Here is a 13,176-nt window from a genome sequence, read left to right as displayed (position 1 = left end):
CTGTTTTTACTTTAAAACCTAGCATTGAAGTTTATAAGGGTTTTATGTATAAAATGGTAAAGATGGAATATTGATCTGTAATTAAATTAATTCTGTGTTAGAATTATCAAAATACCTTCCATCCAGGATTAGATTCTGTACTAGAAGTTTCAGAGAAAAGCAGTATTCTAGGTACTATAGCAACAACTAAGTTATGCTTCAGACTTTGTCTCCAAGTGCCGTGGAATTTTAGCAGCCTTGACCATCAAAATAAGAGGGGACACTATAAACAAATGCATGCCAAAAAAGCACCAGAAATAAAACCACATACCAAGCATTCTTCCCGACGAGTCCTACTGACAGCACACACATCTACTCTCAGTGTCTTCTGTAGCAGTGCCACTTGAGAAACGGCCACTCTGAATATCTCGTTGAATAAAATGGTTTCCATGGCAGGATGAACTTTAGTGCGGAACAGACAGCTGGTATCAGTGGAGGATGGAAGGACTGCTACTCTGATATACCTGCCAGAAACAAAACAACATCTTTACCTCTGTTTAAACTGCCACTAGCTGGTGATGCAGGGGAGAAGTTCACCCCATCAATTTAAGGACTGCATAGCAACAAAATGGAACAGTAACTTTATCAGTGGAATGGAAAAGAGGTGACAAAGATGAGTGAGGAACTCCCCTGCAGAAACATTTCCCAAGAAGGAATTTTTGTGCCTGCAAGGTAGTAGTAGGAAGAGTGGAAGCAGTTTCTGACTCTATCCAAGTTTAGTACTGTAAACAAAGAAGATCATGTCACAGGTGGCAGGAAACATGCCCTTCATGTTAATTTTAAAAAATGAGAAGAACTGGGGTGGACGTAAAAATTAAATTCTTAGAATAATGCAAGCATCACTGAAAAGCAGTGATGTCTTTTAATCTTTTAAGGAAGCAAATCAAGTAGGATTTCCAAAGAAAGCAGGAAACTTAGGAGAGCAAGGAACAAAATAGCTAGGGCCATAGCTGCTTAAGATCAATTTATAACACATTAAGTGAAACTTGGAAGAATGCATCTTGCAAGCCTAAATGGAAGCACAGAGAGTAACTTAAAATTGTTACAAGGCTGCATTCATTTCATACAACCAATATGAATGGGTATTATGTGCATGAAAGTTGTACTAGCTAACTTGCAGGTGTCACTTTAGCAGCACCTTGACAGAGTAAAGACATTTTTAATGCAATTTGTATGTGCTATTTACCTATTGCACAGTTTCTCATACACACAAATGAGCATAGTAATAGTTTAACATCTTTTCTGTGCCTATATATTAGTCTGTTTCTGGTACTGGCTTTAAATATAAATGGCATTCACTGGACAATAGAATGCAATGAAGCTGGCTAAAGCAAGAAAAAAGAGTAGGTCAATGTAAATAATTGTGGAAAATACTTTTTCTCTCAAAATTTATAGCACTACTATTATATTTTCTGACTTCGTGCAGAGTTTCATTAATTTTATTAAAAACTTAATTTTACATTAGTTAAATCAAAAGAAATTAGGTCTGTGAGAAATATGATTTTTTTACTTAAATTTGGGCATAATCTTTATTTCCCAATTATGCCAAATTTCTTGGAATAAAGAGCAAAATCTAGGTTGTTTGGTTCACATGTACAGCCTGGATAGCAGGTATCCAGCATTTTGACATGCCAGTCCTGAGGTGAAGTGGTAGCGTATTGTAACTCCAGTAATGCTGCTGCTGTATTCATGCAGGTAGGTAAGCAATTGGCAGTCTACTGAAAACAGCCATTTTAATAGACTAAGCAATTAAAAACATTTATAAAAGATGTAGGAATAGAAGATAAAGTGTATCAAAAGTATGTTTAAAAGGTGGTCCATTAGAAGTTTCTTTTAATAACTGTTTGCCAATTTATTGGCATCAGGCCAAATGAAGGGTAAACAAAGAAGTGAAAGAAATTGTTCTTTCACTTTGTTGTATACGAGTGATTACTTTCATTTTAATTAATAAATTTAAAGAGTCAATCAATCAATCAGATTTTACTGTGACAAACCTATGACTTCTCAACTGATGAAGAAGTGACCCTGACACAGTAACCCCTCAACTGTGCTCTACCTGGGCTAAAAGTGAGCAGTTTTTACAGTATCAGTAACACCTCATGTCAAATCTATTTTTCCATGCGTAAAGGTTCACTAAAGTACTAATTTATCCAACTGATGTTCTAGGAAATGCAGCTATAATGTAGCATCTTTTTTCAGACCCAATTTTTAATCTGTACAGATTATACATACATGCACACAAGTGCAAGTGGCAGGAAAATGCTATTTGCAAGGTCCTGCCTTTACCCTGCCCCTTCTTCCTCCTTGTTTTGTGCAGCTTTAATTTCATCAAATCTCTTTTAGCAGCGGCAGGTTAGGACTTCTTGACTATCAATTACAACCTCACACTTTAATTCCTGAAAAGATACCTGCTCTGGCTTAGCTTCATGTTATTGAACATCTTTTTGCCATTCTACATTATCTACTTTTCCTCTCACCTGTGTCAATTTATTCTTCTATGGTTTCTTTGTTTTCTTGTGCTAAATGTTAGTGACTTGGAAGGTCAGCAGAGGAAAGACTAGTTCAAAGAAGGAAGGATAGTAGTAGAACAACCATTGTTATTAACAAAAACAAACAGAAAAATCCAGCAAGCACCCAGGCCTCTATCCTTAATGCATCCTTTCCATATCCAGTGGCTTCCTATTTATCTGCCAATCAAATTTAAGCCAATGGGATACAAAGGGAAAAGAACAAGCAAGAAAACTAAATTTTTCAAGGATTGATTATATCCTACTCCAATCTCATTAAGCTTATCAACAGTTTAAAGTAAACTTACAGTCTGTCAAAAAGCTCAAGTACAAGTGTCCCCAAGGCAACCTGTACTTATCTATTCAGATGAGAATTTTGGATTAGAAACTCAGTGATAACACATTCAGGCTTTTCTCTACATATGATTCAAACTGCAATTTACTTTTAGACTTTGTTGGTCCAATTCGAATCAAGAACTAATTCTTAGCAGACCCCCAAGCTCTAGTTGTTAGGGATGGTGTATCTCAATGTGACTGTGCTTGTCCTCTTGCAATTTATTAAATTACCCCTTTCCTTTAAAAGCTCACTTAAAAGACAAATACTGCTTTAAATACCATTTTACATCAAAAAGACACATAAATGCAAAAAGACAACATTCGGAGCTGAAAGGATGCCAAAGAATCAAAAGAATGGTTTTAGTAACTATGGCATAGCTGTTTTGCACTCACAAAGCTGGAGTGTTTAGAAGCAGTAGAAAAAACACCATTTTAAAATCCGTTTTTACTCCAGTTTAGTGGAATGTGCAAATTTCCTGATAGCATCTTATTCTTGCAGCATTGCTGGAATATGCAAATACTAAATATTACATAACTACTACAATGCTAAATACTACAACAGCTTGAAAAGTTTTGTATATACTTCAGTGCTTTTAAGCCATAAATCAACCAATTCCTTTAGAGAATTTTTAGAATTTATTATTATACTCATATCTCAACACTACTTCTCAGTGATTGTTTGACTTACATCTTAGAGCCAAGGGGGACAGGAAATGCTGGAAGGTTTCTAAGCCGCACTATGATTATCACAAAACTTGAATTGCTGTGGTCATATCTGTTAAAAAAAGGACAACACAAGGGAAGTTTACTATTCACACTTATGGATCAACAGAAATATTCCCCTTGCTGGTCACTCACCTGAGTCCTATTTGTACCTGAGCAGCCTCTAGAGTTGTTGCATCATCTTCACTATATACAGTGTCCTCAGTTTCATTTGGTCTAGGAAAACCAGGCAAATACTCAAATTTTGGAAAATTATAGTTAGCTTTCAGCAATTATTAAATATGCATACACAGAACATATATCCATTCTCCTAAACATGCTGATTTAATTACAGCATGCACTCCAAATAAGGATTTCAGAGCCTACACAACAACAGTACTTGTTTTAGGGGCAGTTGCTGCTGGAATAGTTTGACAACTGCAGCAATGATTCAGAAAGGCCTGAGGCTGATTACTGAAGATTACAGGCAATACTATATAAACTAGTATGAAGAATCCTATAGAAGTTGTCTGGTCAAAAAATAACAGCAAATATATTTCTTATATCCTGATCACTGCAGTGAACATTAAGCCTCAACCTGGATTATTTTAATACCAACATTACAATGGAGTTTTTTAATGTCTTTTCTATAACCTCTTTTTAAAAATAAAAACATTCCAAAAAATTGCTATGCAATCTTAAAAATCCTTAACAAAGCAAGAAGTAAAAACAATAACTCTGAGTATTGACAATAGAGTCACATGGCAGAACCTGCATAGTTTAAATCAAGCTTTTCTCTTGGGAACACTTCTAGCAAGGAAAAAACTCCAAGATTATAAAGAAGTACATTAATGCAATTCAACCAAGTTATACAAGCACAAAAAATAACCCTCAGATCAAACTTCATTGTTTGGCAAATATGCCTTCCTTTCCATCTGAAAATACAAATTATTTCTAAAAAAGGCAGGGCTGGTTAACAACTTCTGTGTAACTGATCATAGATATATTTAAATATTTGGTGGAAAGACTTCCATGATTTCTCAAACCTACTGTTTCACAGAAGCTTCATATACACCACTATCTCCAGCTACAGACTCATCTGACACAGCAGCAGAAACACAAGCTGTCTTCTCCTCAAGCAGATGACCAGCTGTTCTTCTTGGTAAATCACCACCTACAAAAAGGAAAAAGAATGAAAACTAGTCCAAGAGATGAATAGTCAGAAAGAGAGATGAGCATAGCTTAGGAAGTTGTCACATTGAAAGCGGTGACCCTTAGCTGAGTATCACAGAGTAGTTTTGTTCCATATCATTAAACATTCTGAGACTGTACTGCTGTTGCTACATATTCTGGCTACAGATATAACCAGACTGATGAACTTGAAAATATACTATTACTTCTTCCCAGAGATGCAGACTCCTATCATCACCCTTATGCACTGAGCTAGTTATTATCCTTCATTATAAGCCCTCATTTTCCTGATCTTTAAACCAGTATTTGCCATGTTCACATTCAGCACTGTGGTAACACTGCAGCTACATGCCAAGTGCTTGCCTACTGTTTATTAAATATTCAAAAGTCTGACAGACATCATCTCCCCAGTGATATAACTGCTGGAAATAAAATCCCCTCTGGTTTACTATCATCAAAAACTTTCTCTGCTACAGCCTTTCAATGACTACTTAGCTTTAATCTTCAACTTGCATTCATATGTGAGTGTCATGCCATGAAGCCACATTCTGCAGCACAGCAAGCTGAGGGCCTATGCAGTCCTTTTATCTGCCAGGGGTGAGGATATTGGTATGCATTATCATCCCCATCTGAATCATGACTTTACATCCTGTTAAGATGTTAAAATTTCAGGCTCTAGATTAGATGATTGATTGCTGCATTTGTGCTTTTATTTATGGCAGTAGGAATGCTTTTTCCTTGATGATGAAGTGCTCTTTCCTTCCCCCTCGCCATGTGAGGGGTGAAGGTGATGACATGATTTATTGATTACCCTTAGGAATTACCACGGCAGCCTGAATTGACTTTGACAATGACAGAGACTGACTGTGGAAGAACTACAAGATATTCCAACTTGGTTACTGACAGCAGGGACATGCGCAGAGGAGCAAATATCTCTATGGTTCACCTGTACAGAAAAGTCAGAGACAGCCAGAGAAGCAGATGAACACTGCAGATTACATGACAATAGGAGCTGTACTACCTTTGAGTCTTTGTCTATGCCCAAGTTAAGATTCAGCAGTATTCAGATTTGTAGTCCTGTAAAAACCTAAGTCTGTGGGCTGTAATTCTGAATGCAAGTTTAGTGCCTCTGGCTGAGTTTGTTCAAACCTTCCCATTCAGCATCACAGCAGTTTCAAGGATGAAACTGGAGTAGAAACACTGAACAAACCCCAGATCTGTGTCTCACTGTTAATTACTGAAGTCTCACCATGATGCCCATTTTACTGTGGAAACCAGAGGTATTGAAGTGTAATTAGTTAATACCTGGCTATTCAAAATTCAAATACTTGTTTTGGCAGCTTTAATACAAGTTTAAAGACAAACTGTATTATGCATATGGTGCTACATGGGGAAGTATCAGTATGAAGAATCACTGAATGAATTTACATTTTAAAACCGTAACTACTTATATAGACTTAAAAGGCAAGCAGACAATATCCAGAATAAGAGGTCCTCAAAAAGTGAAAAAATGTTAGAGAACAACACAATGCCTTTGAAAATAATGACCTATAGAAATATATTTTTTTTAAATTTCTGATTTTACATAGGCCAAAGTGTTCCCAAATTCCAAGCCATTTTGAATTCAGTTCTCCAACTATTTGAGCTGCAGACAGATTGCAAAGACAGACTGAAAGTTGTTGTTAATTTGGAAAGGATATGCTGCTGAAATACAGGCAGGAAAATTAATTATTGTTTCAATCTTTTATAATATGGCTCTAAAGTAAAATAACTACTGTGCTACACTATCCTATAAAGACAAAGGACAAAAAGACCCCCTCCCCCCAGATTCCCTTTCCATGCTTTTTCAACTTTGCATTTTACAGGTTCAGACCATTAGGACATCAGTCAATTTCTTGTTTTCTTTTTGCACAGTGAAACAGAGTGGGGCCTCCCAGCTTGTACTAAGCACACCATACCTTTCTCTTCTGATGCCACATTGCTCTGGCCAACTTTGAAATTACCACAGTACTGCAGTAAGCTAATCTAATTAGACAACAGATGTTACAACAGTTCCTTGAGAGAATTAAAAAAATAACAGCAAATTTTTCATTAAAATATATAACTGTATGAATGTGACATGGTACTTTTATTATAAATTTAAAAACTCCAAGCACAAGGGTTCAAACTTGGTAATAAATCTGGACAATGCTCAAGAGCTAGGCCATGTTTATTCTCTAAAACACCAAACTCCTTAGTTAGCTGCTTCCCTACCAGCTCAGAAATACAATTGGAAATTCCAGGTACTGACCAGGTTTCAAATAGGGCTGCCAGTGCTCAGCACTACTGGAAATCTGTCTCACTCAGTTCTTCCTTGAGAAAACAGAGTGTAACATAAACATGAATGGTTTGCAACATACTCGAAGACAATGACACAGAATGACACTAGAAAAGAATAAATGTGCAGAGAGAGCACAACATACTGTCAGCCTGAACAAAAGGCAGCAAAGAGAGCACTCCAAGACTGAGCACGAGCCATCTTGACAGCTGGGATTTTTGAAATTCTGGCTCTGCCAAAGGTTTTGACAATATAAGATGATTAAGTATGCTGTATGGCTTTTGATACAGACCAGAAGTGGAATTAATCACACCTAATTAACTAGTAACTAAGGATACCTTGATAACTCACAGTCATTCATCCCTTCTTCCTTAAAGGGAAGTATGCTTTAGGACAAGATGTCTCATTCTTTTGCAAGTTACCCACAGACTGCAAGGGGATCCTAGACTCACTTAGGAGCTCTGTTCTAACTTGGATTAAAAGCCAAAAGCTGTGAAATTTATGTTAAAAATGGGGAAACTCTCACTGTAATGTAGTCACCTGTCTTTCTCAATTCAAAATGAAACATAGATCTTTCAGTGACAGCAGGCTCAAACAATTAGATACACATAACACATAATTTACAGTCCAGAAGTCTCTTATACTGAGGATGTCACTTTGTAACTTACTCTTCAATGAGAAAGTACCAAAAAAGTACCTGATTTCAAGTTATGAAAACACCAGCAGAGGATGTTTGCTCTATATCCACACATCCTGATAAAACCTAGGAACAGCATGCATCCTCCATGCTTTCAAAATCCAGCTTCAGCTTTTTGTGTTACTGTTTTTGGGACAGATTGCAATATATGAACTTACTTTCTAAAACAGCTATGGTAAAATATGGACAGAATCAGGGTGATTGCAGCTCTCTGCAGCCAAAACTATAAGTTAGGTAACATCCCTCAGAACATGCAAGTGCGTGGTGATCAAGATACTCTTCAGTTACACAAGGTACCTCCTCATTTCAAGAACCAGCTGTTAATTTTCATGTTGTACATACATTTGACATTAGATTTTTTTTTTAATTACCTGAACTTCCTTCATGTAGGGAAGGCAGAGGCTGCCTAATGTTTAGACTTTTATCATCTGTAGGAGTCTGAGATCCTGCTCTGGCTTCAGAGTCCAGTAATATTTGGTTCTCGCAGAAGCTAATGCCTGCAAAATCACCTGAAAGGTCAGAGTCTTCGAAGTCCGTAGTGAGGTGATGCAGAGGGGAGTTTTGAGCTGACACTGAAAATGCAGCTTCTAAAACCAAAGGGGACCCTGGTGGGGACAAGGAGGAGAGAGAGGATCTGGAAGACAGTGATGTCACAGATTTGGGAGGTTTAGTCAATTTGGGATGGTCTGCAGCTGAAGGAGAGTCACTGTAACCGAGTCTCCCATGGGAACTGACCACTTCATTTTCATGAATAGTAGTGATAGGCCCCGAAGGAATGTAACCAGTTTTTTCTTGCAACATGAAATCAAGTTTGTACTGATAGTCCAAATCTGTAATTTGCTCGCCTTGGTTATAGTAGAGGTCCGTGGAGCTGAGCGAGTTCAGCGAGCCTCTACTCGATGTGTTCAGAGATCCCCGGCTGGACGCCAGGGATCCCAAACTGCTCCCTGAAGACACAGATAACGTACTGGCTGAGAGGCTGCAAACAAAGCACAAACACATGCTGATGTTACTAAACTAAACCAGCACAAAACAGAATAAAAAGAGGGAAGCTTGACTGAATCTGCCTTGTAACAGATTACAACCAAAGGCTGCTTGGGGCATTATGTTTTTTAGGCATCTATACCTGGCTTAGCTCAGTGTGCCCAACCTGCACACTACCAGGGCAATTTACCCAGCCTTTGGCCACCTGCCTAAACCTCTTTTCTTCTGCAGAAGGCTGCAGATTTGTAGTCTGGCAGTAACAGCAGCCTTCTCAGCTGTTATATCCCATTGGAGACCTGCTCCACTCTGGTGTGGGTGCTCCTGTGGTCAATGTGACAGCACAGGGATACCCAGGATGGAGCCTATGACAGCAGAGGAGTGTTGCAACTTCTAGAGCAAGTCATGCAGCCCACCCTATGCCCAAGCACCTGGGAAAGATGCCAGATAGACAATTTATAGCAGAACTGCTTCCCATCTGCGTGACAACACGCACTCCACGTGCACAGTAAATCTAACTATGTAAATTATGGCAAAGGCTGTAACATGCAATCTTGTCCTGTTAATAAAGGAGATAGGGAGTCCTGCTGGGCCAGAGAAACTGAGTGCTACTGCCTTGGTTCTGGAGGACTGCTGGGAAAAAATGTCAGGAAAAGTAATTCAAGCAGGCCCTTCTAAACACTTAAAATATATTTACTAAACGATAACAGAACTATCAACTTAGAAAATTTGCTGAAATTATAAAAGCACACCAGGTTAGCATGGTGACAAAACACTTGAAGCTATTACATTTGCATTTTTTTACTTTAATATATTTTGCTGATCTTCCAGCTAAGAGATAAACCTAAGAATGAAGTTGAGACATCCAGATCTACTACAAAACAGGTTTTACATCATGCAGTACAGTCTCACCTCCTAAGTTGTGAATGCAAATAGGTAGTTAACTTTGTAGTTTCTTCAAGTTTCTGTACCAACTCTTTTCTTCTCTCCTCCAATTTTAATCTGCAAAAATATGTACATATTAGTTCAGGAAAGCATTACAGAATAGGCTAGAACGTTTTATAGATAAAAAAGAAACAAAGTGAAGATCCCTCATTTTCTTAGCAGGTTGCCAGTGACTAAAATCCAAAATACTGTGTTAGCTCTCGGTCTGATCATAAAACCCCAACTGCTTCAGCAGAGTGACTTTACCTGCAGAATACCAAGCACTCTAACAAACCTGCTGAGTGTACAAGCAAGCACAGGGTTGGGACATTCACACTGTACCAAGGGGAACATGCACCCAATAAAAGAGTAACAAATGAGCACTGGGAAAATAGCTGCAACTGCAGGATAATAAGATCTGCACTCATGCAGTTTTTAAAAGCCATACTGCAGACTCCCTCCTCACTTAATATAGTTCCAGGGGAAAAAAAACAACCAACCAACAAAACCAGGAAAACCAAAAGAACACCAGTAATACCAGTATTAGTTTTGATAATTTGAAGTTTAAAATCAAAGCACTCCCTTTAATTTCAGAATATTTACATAGAGATAAAGCATAGCAAATCAAAGCAGCATTCAGTAAAAGGTTCTGAGATTATAGACCATATTTAGGAGTCCTTGGTAGAGATCTCTACATTCCCAACAGCTTTGTCAGCACCTCAGAGCCACACAGCATAGTAATGCCCATCATCAAGTTCACCTTTATGAGAAGGCAGGATTTATTGCCTCCTGCTTTGTTATCTAGAACAGCTGTAAAGCCACAAAATGGGGAACTCTCCTATTCCTCTTGGATAGGAGAAATGATTCACTAACCTTTAGAGTGATTTCCCCCCCTCTTTTAATTCCCTTTTATCACTCCATTTACACTAAATAAATTGCTTGCTTTCAGTGGATTCAGCTAAAATCCTCCTGTAGTTTTGGATTACTATATTCTCCTCTAGGCCTTGCTCAGTCAACTGATACATCGCAAGCTCTCCAGCTACTAATCTGAGAAACAAGAAACATCAACCATTGCTTTCTTACACAAAGTGAATTAACTTAATTAGATACTCAAGAGTGCTCAGAATTCACTCCCTTTGAACATCAGATACCAGCAAAGTACATTAAGTCCCTGATTCAGCAAAGCATGAGGAGCACTTGCTTACACCCATGCTTATTCAGCGAGCAAATCTGGGTTATGTAAAGGTGAATAAGTTACCCCGAGGTCAGCCAGGGTGTGACTTCCACTCCACTGCCCACGCCACAGTGCTCTCACACTGCAGTGATGTGCTCATCTGCCAATACCTGCTAAGGCTGTTAAAAGCATACACAGTATTTCATTCTGTGGAAGACATGCACACAGGTTTCCACACCAGGAATTATGTTCATCTATAGTATCAGACACTCTTTCCAATAATTTTACTATTTATTGATGCTTTCTGTCTTATTGTAAAGCCTAATCTATCCTGCTTTTCCCAAGCAAGAGTGCTCTTCACTAGCTCTTTTGTGGCTTTTCAGTAGTGAGCTATAATTTTTTCCTCAAGGAAGAGGCATAGAAATTGCTCTGTGTTCAACTACTAATGGCAGAAGATGGGAAAAAAAATAAAAGCTTAGGAATTGCTCTAAATGAAGTCCTCAAAAAAAGCCACCTTGAGAGAGACACTATAGCAACTGAATTTGTACTACTGAACTAAAAGGTTTCATTGGTTTTTGTCTCAAAAGCACAATTAACAGTTTGTTTTCTGTTACCATCTTAAGGAGGTTGATGAACATAATTTATCCCTTATAATTTAGCACCTGAAAAAAATTTCTTTCCTGGAAGTAATTTGATCTACTAGTAATTAAATACAATTGTTAATACCTGCAGGCTAATGTCAGAAAGATGCTAGTCACAAATCTCAAACACAAGCCAAGTGATGAATCACTTGTGAAAGTTTGAGGAAATGCAGGAAGTAATTTTATGATCTCACAACAAATTGAGATTCAGGTAAAGTTTTTTCATCCTACATCCAACAAAATGGAAAAAAAAACCCAACAACCCCACCTCCAAAACTTTCAGACAATGAACCTTCCCTCTTTATAGCACAAGCAGGAACTATAATATCCACAAACCCCTGTGTAAACACCTAAACAACCATTGTGTAATCTGTTCTGACACAGGCCTCTCTCTGTCTCTCTTGTTTGTACCACTTCTATTTAAATTTGTTTCTCCTTGCAGGAGGGACTTCAGTGTTAGTGAGAACATCTTTCTCTTTTGATCTTAGATTGTAACATTGCTGAGAGGTGCAGTGAATCTTTAAACAAAATACATAAAAAAGGTAAAGTCTTTCAATGCAGACTTAGGTGGACATGTTTGTGACAGGCACAAGAGCAGGTGCCTGTTTTGCAGGCAACAGCACAATCAAGTATTTAAATCATGGACCTGTTCAAATGGCTGTGTTTACTTGGGAGATACTGCCAAGGATTAAAGCAATAATGGAACTCAGAGGCAAAAAAGTAGCAAGTAGTTCTCAACAGTTTCACAATGCAGTTATTTCTACACAGTTGCTTTAAGGCTTCTTAAAGCAGCCAGAGTATGCCCAGTCTCTGCCTTTTTGAAGTTGATATGTTATGATCTACACCCTCCTCCTGTAAATTGAATCCATGTACATCTACTAGTGGCAATTTCAGCATCCTGCACTAAAATAACCCAGGGCTATGCTATAATGTTTTTGTTTTAAGTCAAAGCACATCTCCTGTTTCTTTTCCCTTTAGAAATAAAAAAACCCCAAACCACTAAACCAAATGAAAGAACCCTCATTGCATTAAGCTCTGGCACAAACCACAGCTTCTTATGCTGCTGCTTCATTATAATTACCAGTGTGAACACACTGCAAACTGAAGGCATTCATGAAACCTCAGAGAAGAAAATGATAATGCAACAATAGCACAATATTTTGAAGATAGCATGGCTCCTCCACTGAGAACGGAGAGGAGAATCTCCCTCATCTCCGAGAAACAAAATCCTGCTGATTGATCTGGCACAATTAAATGTATTCTTTTAAAATTAACATTTTAGAAAAAGTTTCATCATCTGAATCCTTCTGAAAAAGAAGATTCACTTTATGTTTATAGTAGACAAACCAGAAATAATCCTCAAAATAGCCTCATGTGAAAGAATTTATGTGCTCTGAAGTCACCAAAGGAGACAGTTTTAATATAAACAGTCGAAGATAGAAATTCACTGGAGATTCACTGGAATAACAAAAAGCAACCCAGAAGCCACTATAAGTGCTACCTCAATCAGCAGAGCACAACATACCATACATTAACTTCAGGAAATAAAGCCCAAACACTCCATATTTTCAGGATTAAAAATCAAAGGAAAAAAGTTTGAGGAAAAGAGAGGGGGAAAAAGGAAGCTCTAACAACTCATTTTGTCCCTACACATGGAAAATTCATTT

The 13,176-nt window shown here is 37.9% G+C and overlaps 2 protein-coding genes across 5 annotated transcripts in view; one reads left to right on the top strand and one right to left on the bottom strand.

The window, feature by feature from the left end:
• The window catches only part of DCTD (dCMP deaminase), a 211,024-nt gene that overhangs the window by 76,155 nt on the left and 121,693 nt on the right, over nt 1-13,176 (top strand). The window lies entirely within an intron of this gene.
• The window catches only part of WWC2 (WW and C2 domain containing 2), a 95,399-nt gene that overhangs the window by 19,400 nt on the left and 62,823 nt on the right, over nt 1-13,176 (bottom strand). For all 3 annotated transcript variants that reach the window (XM_077177391.1, XM_077177392.1, XM_077177393.1), the window contains 6 exons: nt 9,683-9,772; nt 8,161-8,768; nt 4,635-4,758; nt 3,741-3,821; nt 3,571-3,657; nt 311-503 (listed from right to left, as the gene is read on the bottom strand). In XM_077177391.1, the coding sequence (XP_077033506.1) occupies nt 311-503; nt 3,571-3,657; nt 3,741-3,821; nt 4,635-4,758; nt 8,161-8,768; nt 9,683-9,772 (1,183 nt within the window). The remainder of the gene's footprint in view (nt 1-310; nt 504-3,570; nt 3,658-3,740; nt 3,822-4,634; nt 4,759-8,160; nt 8,769-9,682; nt 9,773-13,176) is intronic.

The sequence above is a fragment of the Agelaius phoeniceus genome, chromosome 4 (genome assembly GCF_051311805.1).
Source record: "Agelaius phoeniceus isolate bAgePho1 chromosome 4, bAgePho1.hap1, whole genome shotgun sequence".
NCBI classification, from domain to species: Eukaryota; Metazoa; Chordata; class Aves; order Passeriformes; family Icteridae; genus Agelaius; species Agelaius phoeniceus.
Note: the sequence above shows the minus strand (reverse complement) of the source record. Positions and strands in the feature narration are given on the sequence as shown.